This window comes from Mastigoproctus giganteus, chromosome 6, assembly GCF_048544385.1.
Source record: "Mastigoproctus giganteus isolate SK-2022 chromosome 6, ASM4854438v1, whole genome shotgun sequence".
Lineage (NCBI taxonomy): Eukaryota > Metazoa > Arthropoda > Arachnida > Uropygi > Thelyphonidae > Mastigoproctus > Mastigoproctus giganteus.
Window position 1 is genome coordinate 223,161,437 of NC_143580.1, and position 20,816 is coordinate 223,182,252.

At 38.2% G+C, this 20,816-nt stretch overlaps 1 protein-coding gene across 3 annotated transcripts in view; it reads left to right on the top strand.

Moving 5' to 3' along the window:
* The window catches only part of LOC150085020 (cilia- and flagella-associated protein 36-like), an 86,396-nt gene extending 66,158 nt beyond the window's left edge, over positions 1-20,238 (top strand). For 2 of the 3 annotated variants that reach the window (XM_090375721.1, XM_090375723.1), the window contains 5 exons: positions 994-1,190; positions 1,349-1,466; positions 2,776-2,868; positions 17,812-18,058; positions 20,088-20,238. In XM_090375721.1, coding sequence (XP_090231847.1) covers positions 994-1,190; positions 1,349-1,466; positions 2,776-2,868; positions 17,812-18,058; positions 20,088-20,107 — 675 coding nt within the window. In that variant the 3' untranslated portion in view covers positions 20,108-20,238. The remainder of the gene's footprint in view (positions 1-993; positions 1,191-1,348; positions 1,467-2,775; positions 2,869-17,811; positions 18,059-20,087) is intronic. The other variant, XM_090375722.1, reaches the window with a different exon arrangement.
* Positions 20,239-20,816: the final 578 nt, after the last annotated feature.

A 20,816-nucleotide genomic window follows, 5' to 3' on the forward strand; every position in this document is an offset into this window, starting at 1 on the left:
AGCTCAGTAATGTCTCTGGTTAAAAGTAAGTATCCATAGTATCGAAGTGTCAGCCTCATCATGTTATCAAGTGGACAACTTCAGTATAGAATTTGCTGGCTTCTGGTGAAACCAATGTGTGTGAAAGTCTCCACCTCATTGTCTGAGTGAAAGTGACAATCTTTGAATACCTTCTTTAGAGGACCAATGATTAAACATTGGGTGATAACAGGCCAAGGCTGTGTGTGAAGTTTTGCATTTTCTTGAAGCAGCTCTGCCACTTGTTAGGCTGCATGGCTAACCTGTATGACCATAACTGCCCTATTGTTTCATTGTAGTGATGGACATTGGCCATTTCACTATATAGCACAGCTATCAGTAGTGGTCTGCATTGATTAAAAAAAAAAGAAAAGAAACAACATTGCCATCCTTGTACTGTGTATGGAGCCAATCTTTTTTTTTTTTGGTGGAAGGGAGTTGGATGATTGCATTATCAACTGATGTATTTGATCTCCGGACCACAGTAGTCATATCACAGTTTATTGCCTGCTGCAATTTTATCCAGGAAATTTTCATCTGCTTTGTGATAATGCACTAAATTTTCCATGTATAAACTCATACACAGCACTCACTGTTCCTCACTCAAACATTTCACCATGTGTATAGGTGAAACATTTCACCTATACACAGGTGAAATGTTTTAGTGAGGAAGTGCCTACTCTTTTGATAACAAGATCAATTGTGGTATGATGTTGACACTTAAATTGACTTGCTGGCAATCCCCCTGTACACAAAGATTACAATGCAGCATGCAAACTCCAGTTACTATTCCCATTTTAGTATGTGAGACCTATACTTGCACACCGGTTTCAGAGGACACTGCTATCTGTTCAGTGGATATGGTCATTTACTCCAGTGGCTCTGAACTGTTTATTCTGAGTCTGTTTCATTTGAATGGCGATTATAACCTTTGTAATGCATTTATGGCTGCATGATTCAATCATTTGTTTCCAGAATTTATTTGAGCAACTGTGGGCAGCTGACAACTATGAAACTTTCAAACGCATGATGACCCAGAAAAACATTGAACTGCAGCTTCAAGCAATAGACCTGATGGCTTACCAATATGGACTTCCTCCATCATCCTTGCTTCCTGAGAAAGATTATGAACCATCCAATGAAGAAAAATTAATTATGGAAGAAGTAGTCAAGTAAGTGAATTGCTTATTATGAATGTTTTGGATAATTTTTAAGTCACATTTTATTTTCTAATTATTGAAATCTGAAATGAAATCTTGGCAGCATCACTGCCATAAAAAAAGTAGAATAAAATAAAAATATAAATAATAAATGCCTTCAATATTTTTAGACGCTATTTAGAAGAATCTGAACAAGGAGAACAACAGGTGGAAGATCAAAACATTATAGAAGCTACTAAAGCTCAGCTACAAGCAGAAAGACAAAGAGAGAAAGAACTGTTGGACAAGGTGAGTGATGATACTTATTATATTTTCTCATCTCTGAATTTCTAAAGTGAAGTGGAAGCTATTCAAGTTTTCAAAAATTTTATTGCTCAAACTGAAGTGTGAAGGAGTTAATTGGTAAAGGAGTAGGGCACTATTTCAACACAAGCATCAAAATAGTTTGAGAAAAGAATGCTGCTCTGCATTGTTTTTCTTTCTCTCTACTGCCTGGGACCATTGTTATCCCTCAAGTGAAGTGAGAGCTTGGACCTGCATTGAACCAAAACCTTTTTTTTTTTTTTTTGACAAATTTGCTGCACTTAAATCCATTAATAGAGGTTAACTTATACATGTAACAAAAGTTGTGTATTTAAGAGTAAATGAGTGGCTGCTCATTTAGGTTCGGTAAATTTATTCACCGTTCAGTACAAGGTCACTTGCCATTTGGCTGTGTGATGAGAAGCCGGTAGCTTTTAAGCAGCTGTAACAGTAGTTCCTTGGAGTTATTAATTAATAGCAGGATGATGCTATTAAATTAAAAACAATATTAGTAACTTTAGATTGACTTGTGGATAATGATGTTATTTATAAAATGAGCTTAAGTCTAAGCTCTGTCGCTGTCGCTGGAGAAATAGATGTTGAATTGATGGATTATACATTCTGTTCCTTTGTCTTTTTGTTGAAATCAAAAAATCAGCATCCGATCTGAAGTGATATTATTTTGGTCATATCATTTCAGTTATATGCTGAGCTCAGTAATGTAGATATATTAGTAATTTTAGTGTTAGTATTGGCAAATGATGCAAGAAAGCAAGCTTATATAAAGTATCAACAAAAAAAAAAAAAAAAACTCTTTCCACATCATCTATTCATCCCCTCCAAAAATTTGTCTAGTTTTTCCTTGAATTTATTCAACCCATCCACTTCCACAACAGCAGATGAAAGTTTGTTCCAACAATTAACAATCCACAGGCTGAAGGCAAACTTCCACACATCTATCCTGCAATAATCCTTCCTCAATTTGAATTTATGTTCCCTCATGTGTGTAGTTTGAGCACAAAGAAGAATGCCATTAGCATTGAGCTTGCTCAATCCATTTAAAGCCTTAAACACCTCAATCAGATTACCTCACAGGTGCCTAGTTCTCTAGACACTTCAAAATCAGTTACTGTTTTTTCACAGAACTGTTCCACACTATAAAATTTTGTGCCCAGTTTTGAAAATAATACAACAATTAATTTAAAAAGTTAGTTTCCTTTTGTTACTAAAACTTATTTAAAAGTTTTTGTTTTTTTCCTGGTATGTGGAGTCAATTTTTATTTTTTAATTATAGGCAATTGAGCAATCACTTCATGAAACACCTACTGCAATAAAAGAAGTAGAACCTCCTCCACCTCCCAGGACTCCACCCCTCGGACTAGCTCAGGTAAAAAAAAATTGATTTTCATGATATTTCTCTATGATTTCATTTCTGTTTTCTCATGTTATTTCATGATGTGAACATGACTTTCAAATTTAGCTCCTTTTAAGTATTTGTGGCATTCAAAGATATATGCAAAATGTACTTTAAATTAAAAAAAGTCACTACAAATTGCATGAGACATGCCTGTGCTGATAGTTAAGCACAGATTTATTAATTCCAATTGTATAGTAAGCATCTTTCACTATCCTGCTGATATTTCTACAGTGGTTAAACAAGTCACAGTTGTTGAGACTAGTAATCTAGCAAGTTAAGTTGCTGATACATTTAAAGGTGGGCAAACAATCCAGCATCATCATCTGGACAGATAAACACAAATATGGGATATGTGTGATGGCGTAAGATGCTGCTCTTCCTTACATACCCCAAAGTGAAAGGAATCCTGGGAAAACACATTCTTAGAATAGTATCATCTCTCTCTCTCTCTCTCTCTCTCTCTCTCCCTCTCTTGGAACTTCTTGAGGAAATGGTATGTCTGGCTATTTGACTTTGCAAAAACAGATGTCTGGCTTTTGAGATTATGACAGTAACATGAAAGTTTTTTCTTTATATGTGTTTGTCAGGGATACAGGGGGGTGTAGGAAGTAGACTTTTACAGGAGTTGGGGGAAAGACCCCCCCCCCCCAACTGATGCCTGGCCTTGAGAAGGTTAGCTGCCCTAGGTCCAGACATCGTAGAGGGAAAGGCAGATCCGGAGGGAAAGAGGAATTTGATGGGAAAAGCAGGCCCATTGAAGTTGTTACCCCCTGGGTCCAAGTTGGCTGTCAACTTCCCTGTTTCCCCTTGACGTGGGCACCTGTACGTGGTGAGGGGATCTCCCAGTGATGCTGCTGGACTTCCAGACTAGCATCACTGGGATCCAACGCCCACAGCCCAGGTTCCAGGCTTACATCAATGGAATCCGCCGTGTTTGCCGTGCGCTGCGACCCGTGGAAATTCAGAAAGGGGGATCCTGGTGGTTGAGGGGCCCAGCTTCAATACACCACTTTGGCCCCTGCTTCGACAAGACGGGTGGTCCTGGAAGGCCCGGCTAGGATCAATCGGCTAGTAGGCTCGCCTGCGAGGGTCAACATGGTCCGAGGACAGGATTGAGGCTGGCGGCGGTGCGGGTATAGTGTCTGGGTAGCCCTGGCGTTCCACTCCCGAGCGCATTTATTGCATGCCGGGTAGTGGGCGTCCCTTTGGGCTCCGTGGTGGGTGGGGAGCCCCGGCACTGAACAATTTAAAAACTATATGAATCCTGATAAACATATTTCTTCAGGGGCCACAACCCGGTCCCTATCTGCAAACATAGATGAAGACACAGATAGTATTATTAGTACAAAGAGGCAGCGAACTGAAGTACCATCGGGGCCTGTTCCAAGGTTCCTAATTATACACTCCACCGGTGAAAAACCGATTGGTAAAATGTCGCCCTTTTTTATTCAAAAAGGGTTAGATGGGTTAGCGGGTTCTCCCAAATCAGTTAAGAGGCTCCGTTCTGGAGACCTCTTAATTGAAACTAAAAACGACAGGCAATCTGAACATCTACTCCGAACAACATCAATCGGAGGAATATCTATAACAGTGACACCACTGACACCACACAGAACACTCAATTCATCGAGAGGTGTTATTTCGGAGTGGGACCTTCTCGACGTAACCGAGGAGGAAATCTGCTCCAAATTAAAACCCCAGGGAGTTATTGCCGTCAAGAGAATTACTGCGCGAAGGGATGGAAAAATTGTTAAAACCAGGAGCGTTATCCTGACTTTTAACTCTCCTAAACCTCCTGATGAGATTAAAGCTGGATACATCAACTGTTCAGTGCGTCCATACGTTCCGAACCCTTTATGGTGTTTTAAATGCCAGAAGTATGGACATTCTCAAATGGCCTGCCGTGGAGTCCTTGCATGCGCTCAATGCGGTGCAAAGGACCACGAAACAACAGCATGTTCAGCTGCAAAACCCACCTGTATTAACTGTGAAGGCGAACACCCGGCCTATTCACGAGCATGCCAGAGGTGGAAAGAAGAAAAGAAATTCAACGGCTGAAGGCAGAGCTAAATATATCATACCAGGAGGCAAGGAAATCGGTCAAACCCCTGAATATCAACAAACCTACCTACGCCCAGAAGGTAGCAGGGAGATGTTCCGTCGGAACTCAGACGGACATGACCATTCCTCCAAAGGAGTCTTTCACTCCCATCGCGCGGTATCTCTTAAGTTCTCAAAAACCTGCACAAAAGGACCAATCAGCTGCCACTCCTATATCGGTACCTCCTAATGCTCCACAAGTAACAAAGGTAATTATGAAAGAAAAGAATAAGAAAGGGGAAGTCCCCCCTAATACCCAAGAAAAGATGGATGTCGAGCAGAAGGAGGTACCCGAAGATTCAGTCTTGGAACTCTTTGCGGAGGAGGAAATGGACACGGGACAGCGTCCTTTCTTCCCCAAAAAAGATAAATCCAAGACTGATAAAAGTAAGCCCTCCGCACCTCGGAAGCCGCCTGATGGACCCACCAAGCCAAAATAATGGCTAAATTCCTACAATGGAATTGTCGTGGATTTCGGGCGAAATATTGATGACATCAAGGCCCTCCTGCAAAAGCACGAGCCAGTTTGCTTTTGCTTGCAGGAGACATATCTAAAGGCAAATGATGATCCCACCATGCACAACATCACAGTTTTTCGAAAGGATAGAATTGCGGATGGCTCTGTACATGGGGAAGTGGCTATCCTTGTGGGTAACCAGACCCCAGTGCAGCCCTTGCTAATTACAACCAGCATAGAGGCTGTTGCAATTCGCCTTTCAGTGGGATTTTTATTGTGTGTGCTCCATTTATTTGCCACCTGGGACTGACATCTCCCAGGCAGACCTTGATGATCGTCTAATGCAGCTGCCTCCCCCTTTCTTACTTCTCGGGGATTTTAACGGACATAACACCCTGTGGGGTAGTGCTAACATCAACGGAAGGGGACGAGTCATAGAGCGTATGCTCAATGACAATGACCTTTCCCTTCTAAATACTGGAACAAACACCTTCTTCCACATGCCTACCCGTACTTTTTCTGCCATTGATCTCTCTATCTGCTTCCCTTCTCTGCTCCTTTCACTCACTTGGAAAGTGGAGGAGAATCCATACGGAAGTGATCACTTCCCTGTGATAACCTCGTTATACAGTCGGAGACCACGGTGGAAGATTAGCATTAGCATTAGCATTAGCATTAGTAGAGGCATATGATGCAAGAAAGCAAGCTTATTCAGCATCAGCCTAAAAAAAAAAAAAAAAAAAAACAACCACTACTCCCATTTCACCCCTCAATTCGTTCGAAATACCTGTCCAGCTGAGCCTTAAATTTGTTTAGGCTATCAACTTCAACAACAAGCGATGGAAGTCTATTCCACAAACCAACTGCCCGCTGGCTAAAGGCGAATTTCCGCACATCTATCCGACATCCGTCCTTCCTCAATTTGAATTTATGCCCTCTCAGGTGATTATTCTGAGCAAGAGGAAGAATCCCATCGGCATTGAGCATGCTCAAGCCATTCAAAGCCTTGTACACCTCTATCAGATCACCTCGGCGATGCCTAGTCTCCAGGCTCTGTAATTTGCAAAACTTAAGCCTTTCTTCGTAAGAGCAACCCTTTGTTCCATTCACTAATCTTGTTGCCCTTCTCTGTACTTGTTCCAGCAGCTCTACATCCTTCTTGAAATGAGGCCTCCAGACCTGTATACAGTACTCAAGGTGTGGCCTGACCAATGCCTTATACAAGGGAATAATCACATCCCTGTCCCTGCTAGAAAAATTCCTGTATATCATTGACAAGACACCATGAGCTACCCTTGCAGCTCGTCTGCACTGCTCAGAGAACTTCATATCTGCCTGCACAATTACAATTACCCCCAGGTCCTTTTCATTCTCTACCACTGTCAGCGTAGTACCACAGAGTTGATACGTTGATCTGGGGTTACTGTTTCCCATATGTAGTACTTTACATTTGTCAATGTTAAACTTCATTTGCCACCTCTCAGCCCATCTGCTCAACCTTTCCAGATCCTGTTGCAGCAGCATAGTATCAGTAGTGTCCTTAACAACCCTGCCAACCTTTGTATCGTCTGCAAACTTGGACATTAAGCCTGATACACCATCATCAATATCATTTATAAATACAGAAAACAACAATGGACCCAACACTGAACCCTGAGGAACTCCACTAATAACATTAGTCCACGTTGAGCAGTGTCCATTGATTACCACTCTCTCTCTTCTGCCACTCAACCATCCCTTTATCCATAGCAGCAATTTGCCTCGAATGCCACACTTCTAAAATTTGTGCAGCAGTCTTCCATGCGCAACAGTATCAAAAGCCTTTCTAAGATCCAAATATATAATATCAAAGTTATTCCCTGCATCCAGTTCTTTTGTGACTACATCATAGTATCCAATCAAATTGGTCAGACAAGACCTGCCCTTAACAAACCCATGCTGTGTCTGAGCTATAACTGAATTCTTGTCCAGATGATCCTGCAGTGCTTCTTTAACCAGTGCCTCCATTAATTTTCCTGGAACCGAAGTTAAACTAACAGGTCTATAATTACTTGTGTCAGCCTTTGATCCTCTTTTGTGAATTGGGGTTACATTTGCACATCTCCAGTCCATGGGTACCTCCCCTGAGTCCAAAGAAGCTCTCATAATTATGGCTAGGGGTTTGCTTACTTCCTTTGCTGCCTCCTTTAATATAACTGGATAGATCCCATCCACCCCGGGTGCCTTTTTTATGTTTATCCTCAACAATTTCTCCTCCACTTTCCTCTCAGTTATTAGAAAATCATCTAGCTCACTGCCAATGTTTACTTCACCTACGACATTCCCCTTCCTGAATAACTCCTCATGTGTGAATGTAGATGCAAAATACTCGTTTAGATTGTTAGCCACCTGAGCTGGATCCTCAACTGTTGAACCATCAACATCCAGTGGACCAATCTGATTCATCCCTTTCCTTCTTGAGTTTAAATAGGTAAAGAACTCTTTTCTGTTTTTCTTTGCATCCTTTGCCAAGGATTTCTCATAATCTGCCTTTGCCTGCCTAATCTCCTTTGTGACTTGGTTACAGACCAACTTATATCTATCATAGGCTTCCACGTCACCCATTAATTTGTATGTATCCCATGCATTTTTCTTCTCTGCCATATGTCTCATTAGTTCATCTGACAACCATTTAGGCCTGAACCTTGAACAATATTTCTTGGTTGGTATGTAAAGCCTGGTAGCTTCCAAGATTAGTTGCTTGAATGCTTCCCATTTTGAATTTGCTGTTGGTAACATCATCAGCTGGTCCCACTGTATAGAATTTAAATACTGTCTCAGACCATCATAGTCGCCTTTACGAAAGCAAAAACCCTTCCCTTTACCTCTGATGGTAGTTACCTCCTTGAGTAAATCCCACTTCAGCACACTGTGATCACTGCCACCCAGTGGTTCATTTATCTGCAGATTCCTAATGCATGAAGAATCACTACTGATAATCAGATCAAGAGTATTGCTCCCTCTTGTTGCCTCACGAACATGCTGGTGTAGAAAACAATCATCCAATAAATCCACAAAAGCCTTGCTAGTGTGCGAGTGACCAACCCACAAATTCCAGTCAATATCTGGGAAATTAAAATCCCCCATTATAAGACTCTCTGATTTACTGGCTCATTCTATTTCCCTGTACAGTGTCTTATTATTTTGATCAGGCTGACTGGACTGCCTTCCAACATCAGGCAAATTTTGATCTTAGCACGGTCAGTCAAGAGCCTATCAATGATGCAGTTAAGTACATCACAGAAAATATTGTCCAAGCAGCTGCGAATGCTGTTCCAAAAACATCTGCCCGGTTTCCACCATTTCCCAAACCTTGGTGGAATTCACAATGCACAGTAGCAAAAAAGGCTCAAAACAAAGCGTGGGGGATATTTTGCCGATATCCTACCACGACCAACCTTATAGCCTTTAAACGTGCACGAGCCAAAGCACGATATATCCGTCGTCAGAGTCAAAAGGAATCGTGGATCCGTTTTACCTCATCTATTAACCAGGCTACCAATTCTAAGGTAGTCTGGGATAAAATCCGGAAAATGAAGGGAAAATATACATCCCACCCTTCTGCAATCCTAGATTATAATGGGTGCGCTATTGCAGATCCAACTGAAATAGCCAATTCTCTTGGGGAAACATTTTCTAACATCTCTGCAACATCATCGTATTCCCCAGAGTTCCTGGTCCTGAAATATAAAATCGAAAAACAGGCACTTAACTTTAAATCTAAGAGCATTTATCCCTACAACGGGGATTTCACTATTCTGGAACTGAAAAGAGCCCTCGCTCTTTCCAAAGCAAGTGCCGTTGGACCATATGGCATCCATTATGAAATGATTAAACATCTTTCATCAAAATCTATAGATTGTCTGCTTCTTCTGTATAACAGAATCTTTACTGAAGGGCAGTTTCCGGACTCCTGGCGAAAGGCAATCGTTCTTGCGTTTCCTAAGCCAGGAAAGGATCCAAAAGTCACCACCAATTATCATCCTATTGCTCTGGCTAGCTGTCTGTGCAAAATCCTGGAGAGAATGGTTAATTCCCGATATGGTACTTAGAATCAAACGACCTTCTCTCCAAAATCCAGTGCGGCTTCCGAAGGAACCGGTCCACTTTGGACCATATTAGATTGGAAGCATCCATCCGGGATGCTTTCCTAAAACGCGAACACTTGGTGTCGGTGTTCTTTGACATGGAGAAAGCGTATGACACAACTTGGAGATTTGGCATCTTAAAAGATCTGCATAGTCTTGGCCTTAGGGGGCAACTCCCCATTTTTATTAAAAACTTTTTAGCCAATCGATCTTTCCAAGTTCGTGTGGGATCCTCACTCTCTCGTTCCTTCAGTCAAGAGGAGGGAGTACCACAAGGATCAGTATTAAGTGTCACGCTTTTTGCCATCAAAGTAAATTCCATCACAGAACAACTTCCTCCAACTGTAAACAGTGCCCTCTATGTTGATGACTTTAGCATATTTTGTCAGTCATGCAACATGAGGGTTATTGAAAGACAACTGCAGAAAGCTATTGACTGCCTCAACTCCTGGGCTCTTGCTAATGGCTTCAGGTTCTCGCCGGAGAAGACCGTTTGCGTACACTTTTGTCGTAAGCGTAATCTTCATCCTGAACCTGAATTAAAGCTCGGACAAAATGCAATTCCAGTAGCAGCGGACACAAAATTCTTGGGACTCGTATTCGATAAAAAGTTGACCTTTCTGGATCACATCCGTCAACTCCGCACAAAGTGCATAAGAGGGCTGAATATTCTGCGCTCTCCTTCCTCAACATCTTGGGGTGCGGATCGATGCACCCTACTACGCATCTATCGTGCACTTGTACGATCCAGAATAGATTACGGGTCCCTGGTATACAATTCGGCCAGAGACAGTGTACTTCGATGGCTGGATCCTGTCCATCATCAGGCTCTCCGTATCGCTATTGGAGCATTTCGAACATCTCCCGTCCAGAGCTTATACGTCGAAGCAAACGAACCACTGTTATCACTTCGACGTAAGCAGTTGTCTCTAAAGTATGCCTTAAAACTGAAATCCCTGCCAGACCATCCTACGTGGCCATTCGTTTTTGAGCCACGATGGGAAAATTTGTACAACACCCGTAAGACTGCCAATCGTCCTTTTGGTATTCGTCTCCAAGAGCTACTCAAAGAACTTAATATTAAGGTAGACAAGGTTGCCCAAACACCAAAGCAACCCCTTCCACCCTGGCATGCTCATGTTCCAACATGTGACTTGTCCCTTAGAAATTGGGGAAAGTCGGACACTCCATCGTGTGTCTATCTGCAGCTTTATTCAGCACACCGAGCTGAACATTCTGACTTCGCGCCAGTTTACACAGACGGTTCGAAGTCAGAATCATATGTGGGATCTGCTGCTGTCTTTACAGACAGCACTACATCGGAGCAGATTCCCTCTGAATGCAGTATATTTACTGCAGAGCTGCATGCTATAGAGTTAGCCTTGGATCAGATTAGTGAATGCCAATACCAACGGTTCATTTTATATTCTGATTCTCTCAGCGTGTTACAGGCTTTAATATCTGTGAGATATAATCCTCATCCAGTTCTGTCTAGTATTCAGCAGAAGATTCACTTCCTCCTCGGACGTGAATATGATATCCGCTTCTGCTGGATTCCCAGCCACATTGGGATTAGGGGAAATGATTTGGCTGACGCCGCAGCCAAATCAGCAATTCCCAATAATAACCGCTGCCTGTCAGTCCCCTATACAGACTACAGGCAAATAATACACCAAAAGATATATTCCCAATGGCAGGATTCGTGGAATAGACAGACTGCGAATAAATTATATCGTATAAAGCCTGTAATTGAACCGTGGCAGTCTAGTCTGCGCAGGAATCATAAGGAGGAAGTTGTTCTTGCCCGGACCCGCATAGGACACAGTCATTTAACTCATTCGTTTTTGCTGAGGGCTGATGACCCTCCTATGTGTGTGTCCTGTGGCACAATTTTAGCGATTAGACACCTTTTAATTGACTGTCCAGATTTTAGCAATATCCGTTTTACCGCTTTTAACCATCTGACTGAGCCTTATACACTCAGTCAGATTTTATCTGACAATGACAATGTGTCTGCTGTTTTTAGCTTTTTTAAATCAATAAAGGTTTTTACTCGTATTTAAAATTTTTACGTTATTGTTATGTCTTTTATTATATATCTGGACATGGTGGCCTAACTACTTAGGTCACTGAGAGAATAAATTTTTATATATTACCTTGTTTTGGCGCATTATAGCCTTAGATGCTAATGCGCCAATAAAATCTAAATCAAACAAACAAACAAGCTTCCCTGTTTGCTTGAAAAGGTCTTTGTCATCATTAATAATATTTGAATGAAACGTTCTAAGAAAAGCACACAACAAAGTGGAATGCTTTATTTTTGGAAAATAAGATATGCTACTGAGGGATGTACGTTAATAAAAATGCCAAAATTTAATTCCTTGCAACAAACCATTCTCTCAACGATTTTCAGGGAGACTGCACTTCCTGACCTAGCAACAGATCCTGTGCTTATGATGGGCTTCATGCAATCCAATTTCTTGATGCAATCAATTCAAAAGTGGAAATACAGGCACTTCTTATAACAAGGCTGTACCATGCAGTACCACCAGAACAGCAAAAAGGATGCCGTTCTTTCGCGATGTTTACATAGCATGATATGCATTGGAAATTATATTATTACAGTATTAGCTTTGATTTATTTTTCTTGTCATATAAAAATGAATAAAAGTGTATTGATATTGTTTGCACAGGACAATCGAAAAGGTGTGCATTAGGTCAGCTTATTATTTTATATTAAGAACTGTAGAGCTGAGAAACTTTTCATCCCCGAGTTACAAACTGACAATCCCATGACCTTCAGAAAAACTCCATGTCATAAATTTATTACAACACCCAAAATAGATTTCTAGAACAACTATACTATACCGAAGAGATTACTGATTCTCAACAGCTTCAATGTGCTCTCAATAAATTCTCGCTGTGGCTATCTCTGAATGGCTTGTCTGCTAACCCCTCGAAGTGCAAAGTAAGCTCTTTCTCATCTGGCAGATTTCCACAACTAATAAATACGGAGTACAGTATTAACTCTGTGATCATCGAAAAGTGTGACCAAGTTAACGACTTGAGGATTCTCTTCTCCAGCAGTGCTAAATTCGATGTCCATGTCCTTAAAATCACCAGCAAAGCATTCAAAACATTGGGATTCATCAAACGGAACACTTACAAGTTCAAAAACTACAGATATGCGGTTATCCTTCATAAAACTATTGTTCTGCCAATCCTTGAATTCAGTTCACCCATCTGGAATCCTCACACAAAGACCTTAACTAACAAAATTGAAGCAGTCCAAAAAAATTTTGTCTGTTATCTTACGTACCGTAATCCTCTATTCTGTCACTCAGTGTATTATGAATCGCTGTGTGATTACTTTCATCTGAGGCCTCTGTGCACTAGAAGAGTTACTGCTGACATCACCCTTCTAGCTAAAGTAATCACTGGCACTTATAGTTAGTTAGTTAGTTAGTTATGATTTTTAGGAGCATTAGCAACTAAGGCCATATTGCTCCGGGATATGCGGTGGTCATTCCCTGACCTTTCCGCATCCTCCGGAATTGGTGGTAATGACAGGCTCAAACCCCGGTCTGATCAAGAAGCGTGTGCTACGCATTGCTGCTCCTTCCCACATGGCTACGGAGGCGCCTAACTGGCACTTATGAAACATCTGATATCCTTAGCAAAATCAACTTCAGTGTCCCTTGTAGACAAGTCAGGTACCTTACACCGTTTCGCCTTGACTCTGCCACCACGAACTTTATGAAGTTCAGTCCACTGAACAGAATCAGCAAATCAGCAAATGACTCTCTCATTGACTTCTTTAACAACTCCAAATCACTGATGAACTCCATGGACAAGTTTGCCTCTTCTCTTAAACTGCAAAGTGACTAGCTCTCATCTAATTATTGTAGTTTATTAGTATTATGTGTTTTATTATTTTTCTATTCTCTAACTGATTAATTATTACTTGTTTTACCGGTAACTTAACTTAATGCAATCCTCTTTTGTACATATGATTTTAATGTTTGAATCTATATCAATGTTTATCTTTCTGTTGGATCTCTTATTATTGTTATTATGTTTATTGTTCTGATCTCAGATACACTGTTAATGGTTTACCTGTCGTGTATCTTTTTATTAATAAAAATAAAATTTAAAAACATAGTTTGCTCTTGCTAAGTAATTTGTGGCTCTGAGGTTTGATCTTCACTTTGCACATCCAGTAAAGGAAATATTGGTTGAATATTGTTTGTTAGCTTTGTGTAGTGAGTGAGTTGAAAGGAGAGTATTAAGTGTGAAGGAAAAATCTAAAGTGATATGTGAAACTGGGAAGAGAAAAAGGTTGCTATTTAGCTTTGGTTTCATTTGGTCATCTCAGCGGTGCCCATAAAATTATGGAAAATAGTTGCAAATCGATTAACAAACTATAAGAGATGGTCATATCTTTGATTTTTATTGAACTTATTTTTATAACAACATTTACATTTGTTGTATATACTTCCTCTAAATTACAATAATGTTCATATTTGATTTGAAGAGCACATTACATGGTAGTACTACAAAGTTAGTTTTTAAGGAGGTATGCTTTTCTATGTGATAAGTTTTAAATTAGATTTATTAGTAAGTTATAAAAAAATTTTGTACATCTTTTGAACGTACTCATTCTCAGTATCTAAATTGAAATGGTGACATTTCTGAATTTCTTATTGAATTCTGTCATCAGGCCAGGGGTGAGGATATTTGCTTGGAATGACAACCACATTTAAATTATAGAATGAACCAGAAATTTGGCTTGGGTTTTTAGTGCAACCTAATTTTAGGTTCATTCAATATACGCTTAGTGATATATAGAACTATGAACAGGTTCATTTTATACAGTTTTCAAGCAAAACTGGAGTAGTCCTGTGTGTACTCTATAGTTTTTCCCCCTTGACTTGAGTATTTCAGTATAATTTATATTTCTTTCAGATATGTTTATCTATTACACTGACAAAATTACAGGGCTAGTTCTGCATACCAGAACAAGTTCATTTAAACATGTCTTATTTGGAATGGTTACAGAGCCATGGCTGTTCGGATTTAAAAAAAAAAATGGCTAGGAAGTTCTAGATGGTAAAAATATTGAAAATAAGATAAAAATAAAAGTAGGCAGATGAATCTTTTATGGATAAACATTTTACTATGTATGTGTCTGCTTATTTATTTTATTTTATTTTATTTTATTTTTTTTTTTTTTTTACCATTCAAAACCTCACATTCAGTTTTTAAAATTCAAACAACTATACAGGTGACCCCCGCTTAACGCTGATCATTCGTTCCGGAAAAACAGAGCGCTAAGTGAATCCGCGCTAAGCGAGCGCCGCTTTCCCATAAGGTAACGTATGTATTTATGAGCTGCGGTCAGTGCCATAGGATATTTCCTAATGAATAATAAACAGTAATGAAAAGATGCACAAATGTCGGTCAAAATATTTAATATTCAAATATTTGCACATATAAAATATTCTGCATTGCATACGTATAATTATGTGGTAACTACTTGCGTATCAAAAGTAAATTTAAAATTCCAATTAAAATAATGAATTTAATTTAATTGATGAATTTAATCATGAAAAATGTGTGGATTTTGAGTTGAACTTTGGCCCTCTTCCAAATAAACTAAAAGGGGTATTAATTTTAAATCCCCCGCAGCGTTACAACCAACAATAAAGTCAACCGATCCTTCACCGCTTTGAAATCTGGCATGTTTTTTTCTTCTTTCAATATGAAACTTCTTTTAGGTATTCGTTTCCACAAAAGTCCTGCTTCAGCTATGTTAAAAACTTGTTGAGAAGTATAACACATAATACCCCTCTTCAATAATTTTAACAAAAGTTCTTTTTTGAAAGTTTCGGCTCCTTGATCTGCACTTGCAGCTTCTCCCTGAATTTTAAATCTATTCAACCAGCCCTTACCAGTTTTAATGGTTCCACATTTTTTTTTTAGGCGAGTTTTCTTCAGATCATCATATTGGCTAATCTCTTTCTCTCTCTCTTTTTTTAATATTTAACTTAACTGAATTCTGCATTGGAATATTATCTTCAATAAAATTAGTCTTTCCATTTCAATCCTAATAGCCGGCCTAGTCCTAGTTGCTTGCAGTGGAACAGCTATCTTTCCCGCTGCAAAAATTAATTCTTTATTTTTTTATAATTGTTCTTACAGTTAAAGTTGCAAGTCCTAAATTATGGCACACATCCGTTTGTCGTTGACCAGAATCGATTCGCTTCAAAACGTCTAATTTACTTTTCAAATTCAGTCTTTTTCTTACATTTATAGTCTTCGTACTGTGCCCAGACGTTGTTGCTTTTTCATTCCTATCAGTCATTATTAGCTCTTCGAAAATGTAACTGCATTGGTTGAATTAATTACGATACAATGTTCAAGTAAACTTTCCGTTACGCACGATGTCTAATACTCTACTGAGTGATGACTAGACTTCGGATAAATGCATATAACGCAAATATTACAAGCAATATACTTGATCATTTTTTAAAATGTTGATCGCGGAACTACGTAACAAGTCACTGTACTGAAACTAAATTAGCGTGGGAGAAAATTTTACTAAGCGTGGGAAAATTTCTCAAGTCGGCGTGGGAAACGTTTTAATGCTGTTTTGCTATTCATTTTCAAGCTATCGACTCCATCAAATGAAACGATTTCGTTAATATGTCAAAAATGTAATCTGTAAAAGAGCGTTATAGTCAGATACGGGTTATAATATAAGAACAGCGTTATAGCGAATCAGCGTAAAGCGAACCGCGTTATAACGGGGGCATGCTGTAGTTCCATAACCATTCATAATCAGACATATTTTACATGAACTTTTTTTACTTGTAAAAAAATATTGAAATGAAAATATTTTGTTGAATATACCTGGTGGTTATAAAAATTACCATACACCTTGTGGCCCATAAGGCTCCCAGTGCACGGTACTGGGCTCTTCTAAGAGATCACATTATTCCCGCTCTGCAAGAAAAGCAATGCTTGGAGACCATGGTGTTCATGCAAGATGGTGCCCTTCCCCACATTGATGGACAAGTGAAGGAACTACTCTGTTCAACATTCGGAAATGATCGCATCATCATCACCATCAAGAGACTTTCCACACCTGTGATTTCTGGCTGTGGGGATACCTGAAAGACAGAGTTTACTGTGGCGGCATACAGATGCTTGTAGATTTGAAAGCAAGCTTTAAAGAGCATGTGGCCACCATCCCCAGTGAGATGCTACGCAAAACTGTGTCACACGCAGTTGTCCGGTTTTGGAATGTCATCTCAAGTGAAGGAAAGCACATAGAACAATATCTGTAGAATTCTAAGTTCTGATATTAAAATCTAATCCTAAGTTAAGTAGTCCATCTCATGTTTACAGTGCCAATTTCTCCCTTGGTGGCAGAAATTTGAACTAATTTTTTTTCTTCTACAAATCGCTTCCCCGTACCCACCGATTTTCACAGTGCTATCTCTAATTGTTTTGACACTAGGGTCTCCCGAATAGGGAAACTTATTTTATAACCTGGTATATATAGAGGCCAGAAGAGAACATCTGCATGAAAAAGATAAATCCAAGCTGTGCAGAGTACATTTGTGTGTGTGATAGATGGTCAGTTAGTAAGTGAATAAGTTAATGAGAAGTGGCACCCTTTGAAAAATAGTTGCACTGAGCCTCACAGGGCTTTGCACTTACTCTGCTTACAGCATAAAACTGCCCATAGCATTTATAATTTAAAGTTTTGTTTTTATATTTTGATACAACCAATTAATGGCAAGAGTACAAGTTCAATGTTATGGCAACCAATATAAGATTGCTTAGTTAATGGTAGTTTGCCCAGTTTTGTGGAAGCACAGGGATAAAATATGTATTGTGCATACCTATGGCCATGTACACTACTCAGGATTGCAGCCAGCCCTTGAAATCACAGGAACACAATATGTATTATTGCAACCAAAAACAATTTTTCAATGGTAACATGGTTTATTTTAGCACGTATATTATCAAATATTAATTTTTAGTTTGATAAGGGTCAGAAACATATATCATGTGATTATAGAATTCAGTTTGATGGTTACAATAAAAGCATTTTACTTTAACAAATATTGTATGCTGGTTTACACTTTACACAGGAAAACAATCTTTATCAAATCATTCTTATACCAAGAATTATTTAATTAATAAAGTTTTTCTGTTTAGGTCGATCCAGAAGAGGCAAAACGACGACAGGAATACCTTCGCCAACAGCGTGATCGTCTTCTTGCTCTCAAACGTCAGGAAAGACAGAAGCAGTTAAAGAACTATGAACAGGAACGCCAACGTCCAAAATCTGCTCGAACTGCACAGCGTGTAGTTGAAGAGGAAGGAAAACCATCTTTAGATCCTAAAATGTTGGCTTTTCGCAGATCACTGGCTGCTCGCTTAAAGGCTGAAGTTGTTGGTAAGGGTGAGGAATTTTCTTTATTGATGTTGTTATGTTATTTGGTTTTTAGGAGCATTAGCAACTAAGGCCATATTGCTCCGGGGATATGCGGTGGTCATTCCCTGACCTTTCCACATCCTCCGTATTTGGTGGTCATGGGCTCGAACCCCGGTCTAATCAAGAAGCGTGTGCTACGCACTGCTGCTCCTGCCCACCTGGCTACGGAGCCGCCTTTTAATGATATAGTAATCAAGAATTGCTTACTGCATAAATCAAATTGCACTAGCCATCAAGTTTGCAAAAAATATATAGTACTTAAGTTAGGAATTTTAATTTTCATTGGTTTTTAAGATTAAGTAATTCTAAGTTTTACTTGTCCTTTTTATTCTTATCAAACTTTGGAGAGTAAATTTTATTCCTGCTGTTTGGATACAAACAGCAGGAATAAACAAACAGATCTTTAAATTTGTAAGTTCTAGCATTATTTTATTTGATACATAGATTAAAATTTAATTAATTAAAAGTAAGTGGTATATTTTTTCTTGCTCATCTCAAACCCAAATGAAATCAGTTTTATTTATAGGGATGGAGGCACACAAACTCAGGGGGTTACTATATTGCAAAGTCCGAGAACTCCCTGCTTTAGTGTTTCATTGTGCTATTTTGGAACTTTACTGCTAAAAATGTCAGATTATGATAATAAAACTCATTTTTTACTTGGATAATATTTGAATGTTTATGAAAATTTTCTCTATTACATAATTTATTAATAAATATTTATGTTAATTAGAACATTCTATTCTCGTTTTTCTACTTTCCAAAAATGGCAAGCAGGCTTATGAGACACCATATCTATGCATAAGTATTGCTTCCAGCCAAAAACTTGTTTTTAATCTAGTTCAAACCGAATTTAGAAATTCTAGGATCTCCATGCATTATTTATAATTCCATCTTGTTTAAGGATGGCAGCCACCTAAATTATAAGTATCAACCCCATCCATGGCTTGTTTATGGGCCAATCAAAACAAAATTGACATTATGTGGAAAGAAGTCTAAAGATATCCTGATGGAAGGGGAGAGATATATTTCAATCTACTGTCTTCATACAAACTTGAATGCAGGGCCGGTCTTAAGGTTTTTGGGGCCAAGTACAAAACAGCTGTGCAAAATAAGCATGCTGGGTTGCTGGTAATAGTACTCAGTCTTTTTTATAAATAAATAAAACAAAATTGACAGAATATTTTATATAATTACAAAGTAAACATAATTACAGAAACAAGAACAATACGGTCAATTATAAATGTAATATTGTTAATGTTATCATTAGTCAAAATTTTAATGAAATAAATAAAGTCCACCCATATATAAAAAGTAAATAATTTGGAGAGGATTTACCATTTTATTTTTATAAAGGTATTCATTGAAACCTATTGCAATGCATAATTGAAAATCTAAGATTATTAAGGTTTTATAAAATCTTTGAAGTTATATAATTCTCAATTTAATTTTTTTATAATTGTATTTTTGTAATTTTATCTTGAATTTATACTTAATTTTTCTTATTAATAAAATTAATTACATCTACAGGTATGTATATATATTATAATAAATACTATAAAACTGTTTATGGTGTATTTTTTTTATTATACTCCATTTTAATAATCCTATAAATTGTAGAAAGCAAAAAAAAAAAAATATTTGCCCCATTTCTGAGAGAGAGACCCTGTGTTTTCTTTATATGGCCAGAAAATATAACAGTGGCAGTAGCTCATATGTGGGTGGGATTATTCTGATTCTGTTCAGTGGAATTTTTAATGGAGGAACTGAAGAAGAAAACTGTTAATTGTTACTTATGGGAAAACAGAGTAGTTTTGGGGTAGAAGAGCCAAAAAAATAAAAATAAATAAATAGTAGGATTAAAAAAGGCTGTGATGTAAAAGTAGATGCCAAAAACTAACTAATTACATCAATCCATGTTTAAATACACTTAAAATGTTAATTACAAGTTAAAATGAAATAGCTCAGTTTATTGAAGTTAAATTAATTATTTCAGGTGACAAAACGGAGGATTAAGAAATCAACTGCACTTTCAGCATCTTTATTTTTGAGGATCGCATCAAGAAATAGCTCTGCGTTATCATTTTCCAGTATCCTTCCACAATATGAATGTTACTGCATACAGCATGAAAACTTTTATCTTAAAAAAAAAATTGCGAATAATCATAACTTAAGTTTGTACTGTTTTATGTTACAGAGTACCATTTTTGCAAATGAGATTGATAAACATTCACTTTCTTCCTGTGATAAAAATTTAAATTCTTAACAGATCAAAAATAGTTATGTGTAAATAATACTGTTCCACCTTGAATTATATTTGGAATGTTTAATGCTAACAGTCTTCTAACTTCTAAACATTAAAAAATCACAGTTTTTGAAATGTTAATGTTTGTTGTATTTTTGTCCAAGAGATGTTATTTGTATTGGATAGAAAATATTTATTGTTACCAATAACTCTTGCTAGTATTTCACTTCAAATTATACACCAGAATGTTGCAAACACTGTACTGTAATAAGGATTGTTAAATGTTTGTTGTTGGTGATTGTGCTATGGTATTATGTAATGTAATGGAATTTGCAAAGTTAAATTTTCATTTCATATGCTAGTCAATTCTAGGACAAGATTTTTCTCTATCCAACTTTTCTTGACAGAAATAAAAGTTCCTAAGGCTTAGTGCCAGTAAATATAATTTGGCTTTTTTCATGGCATGAAATGGTTTACTGC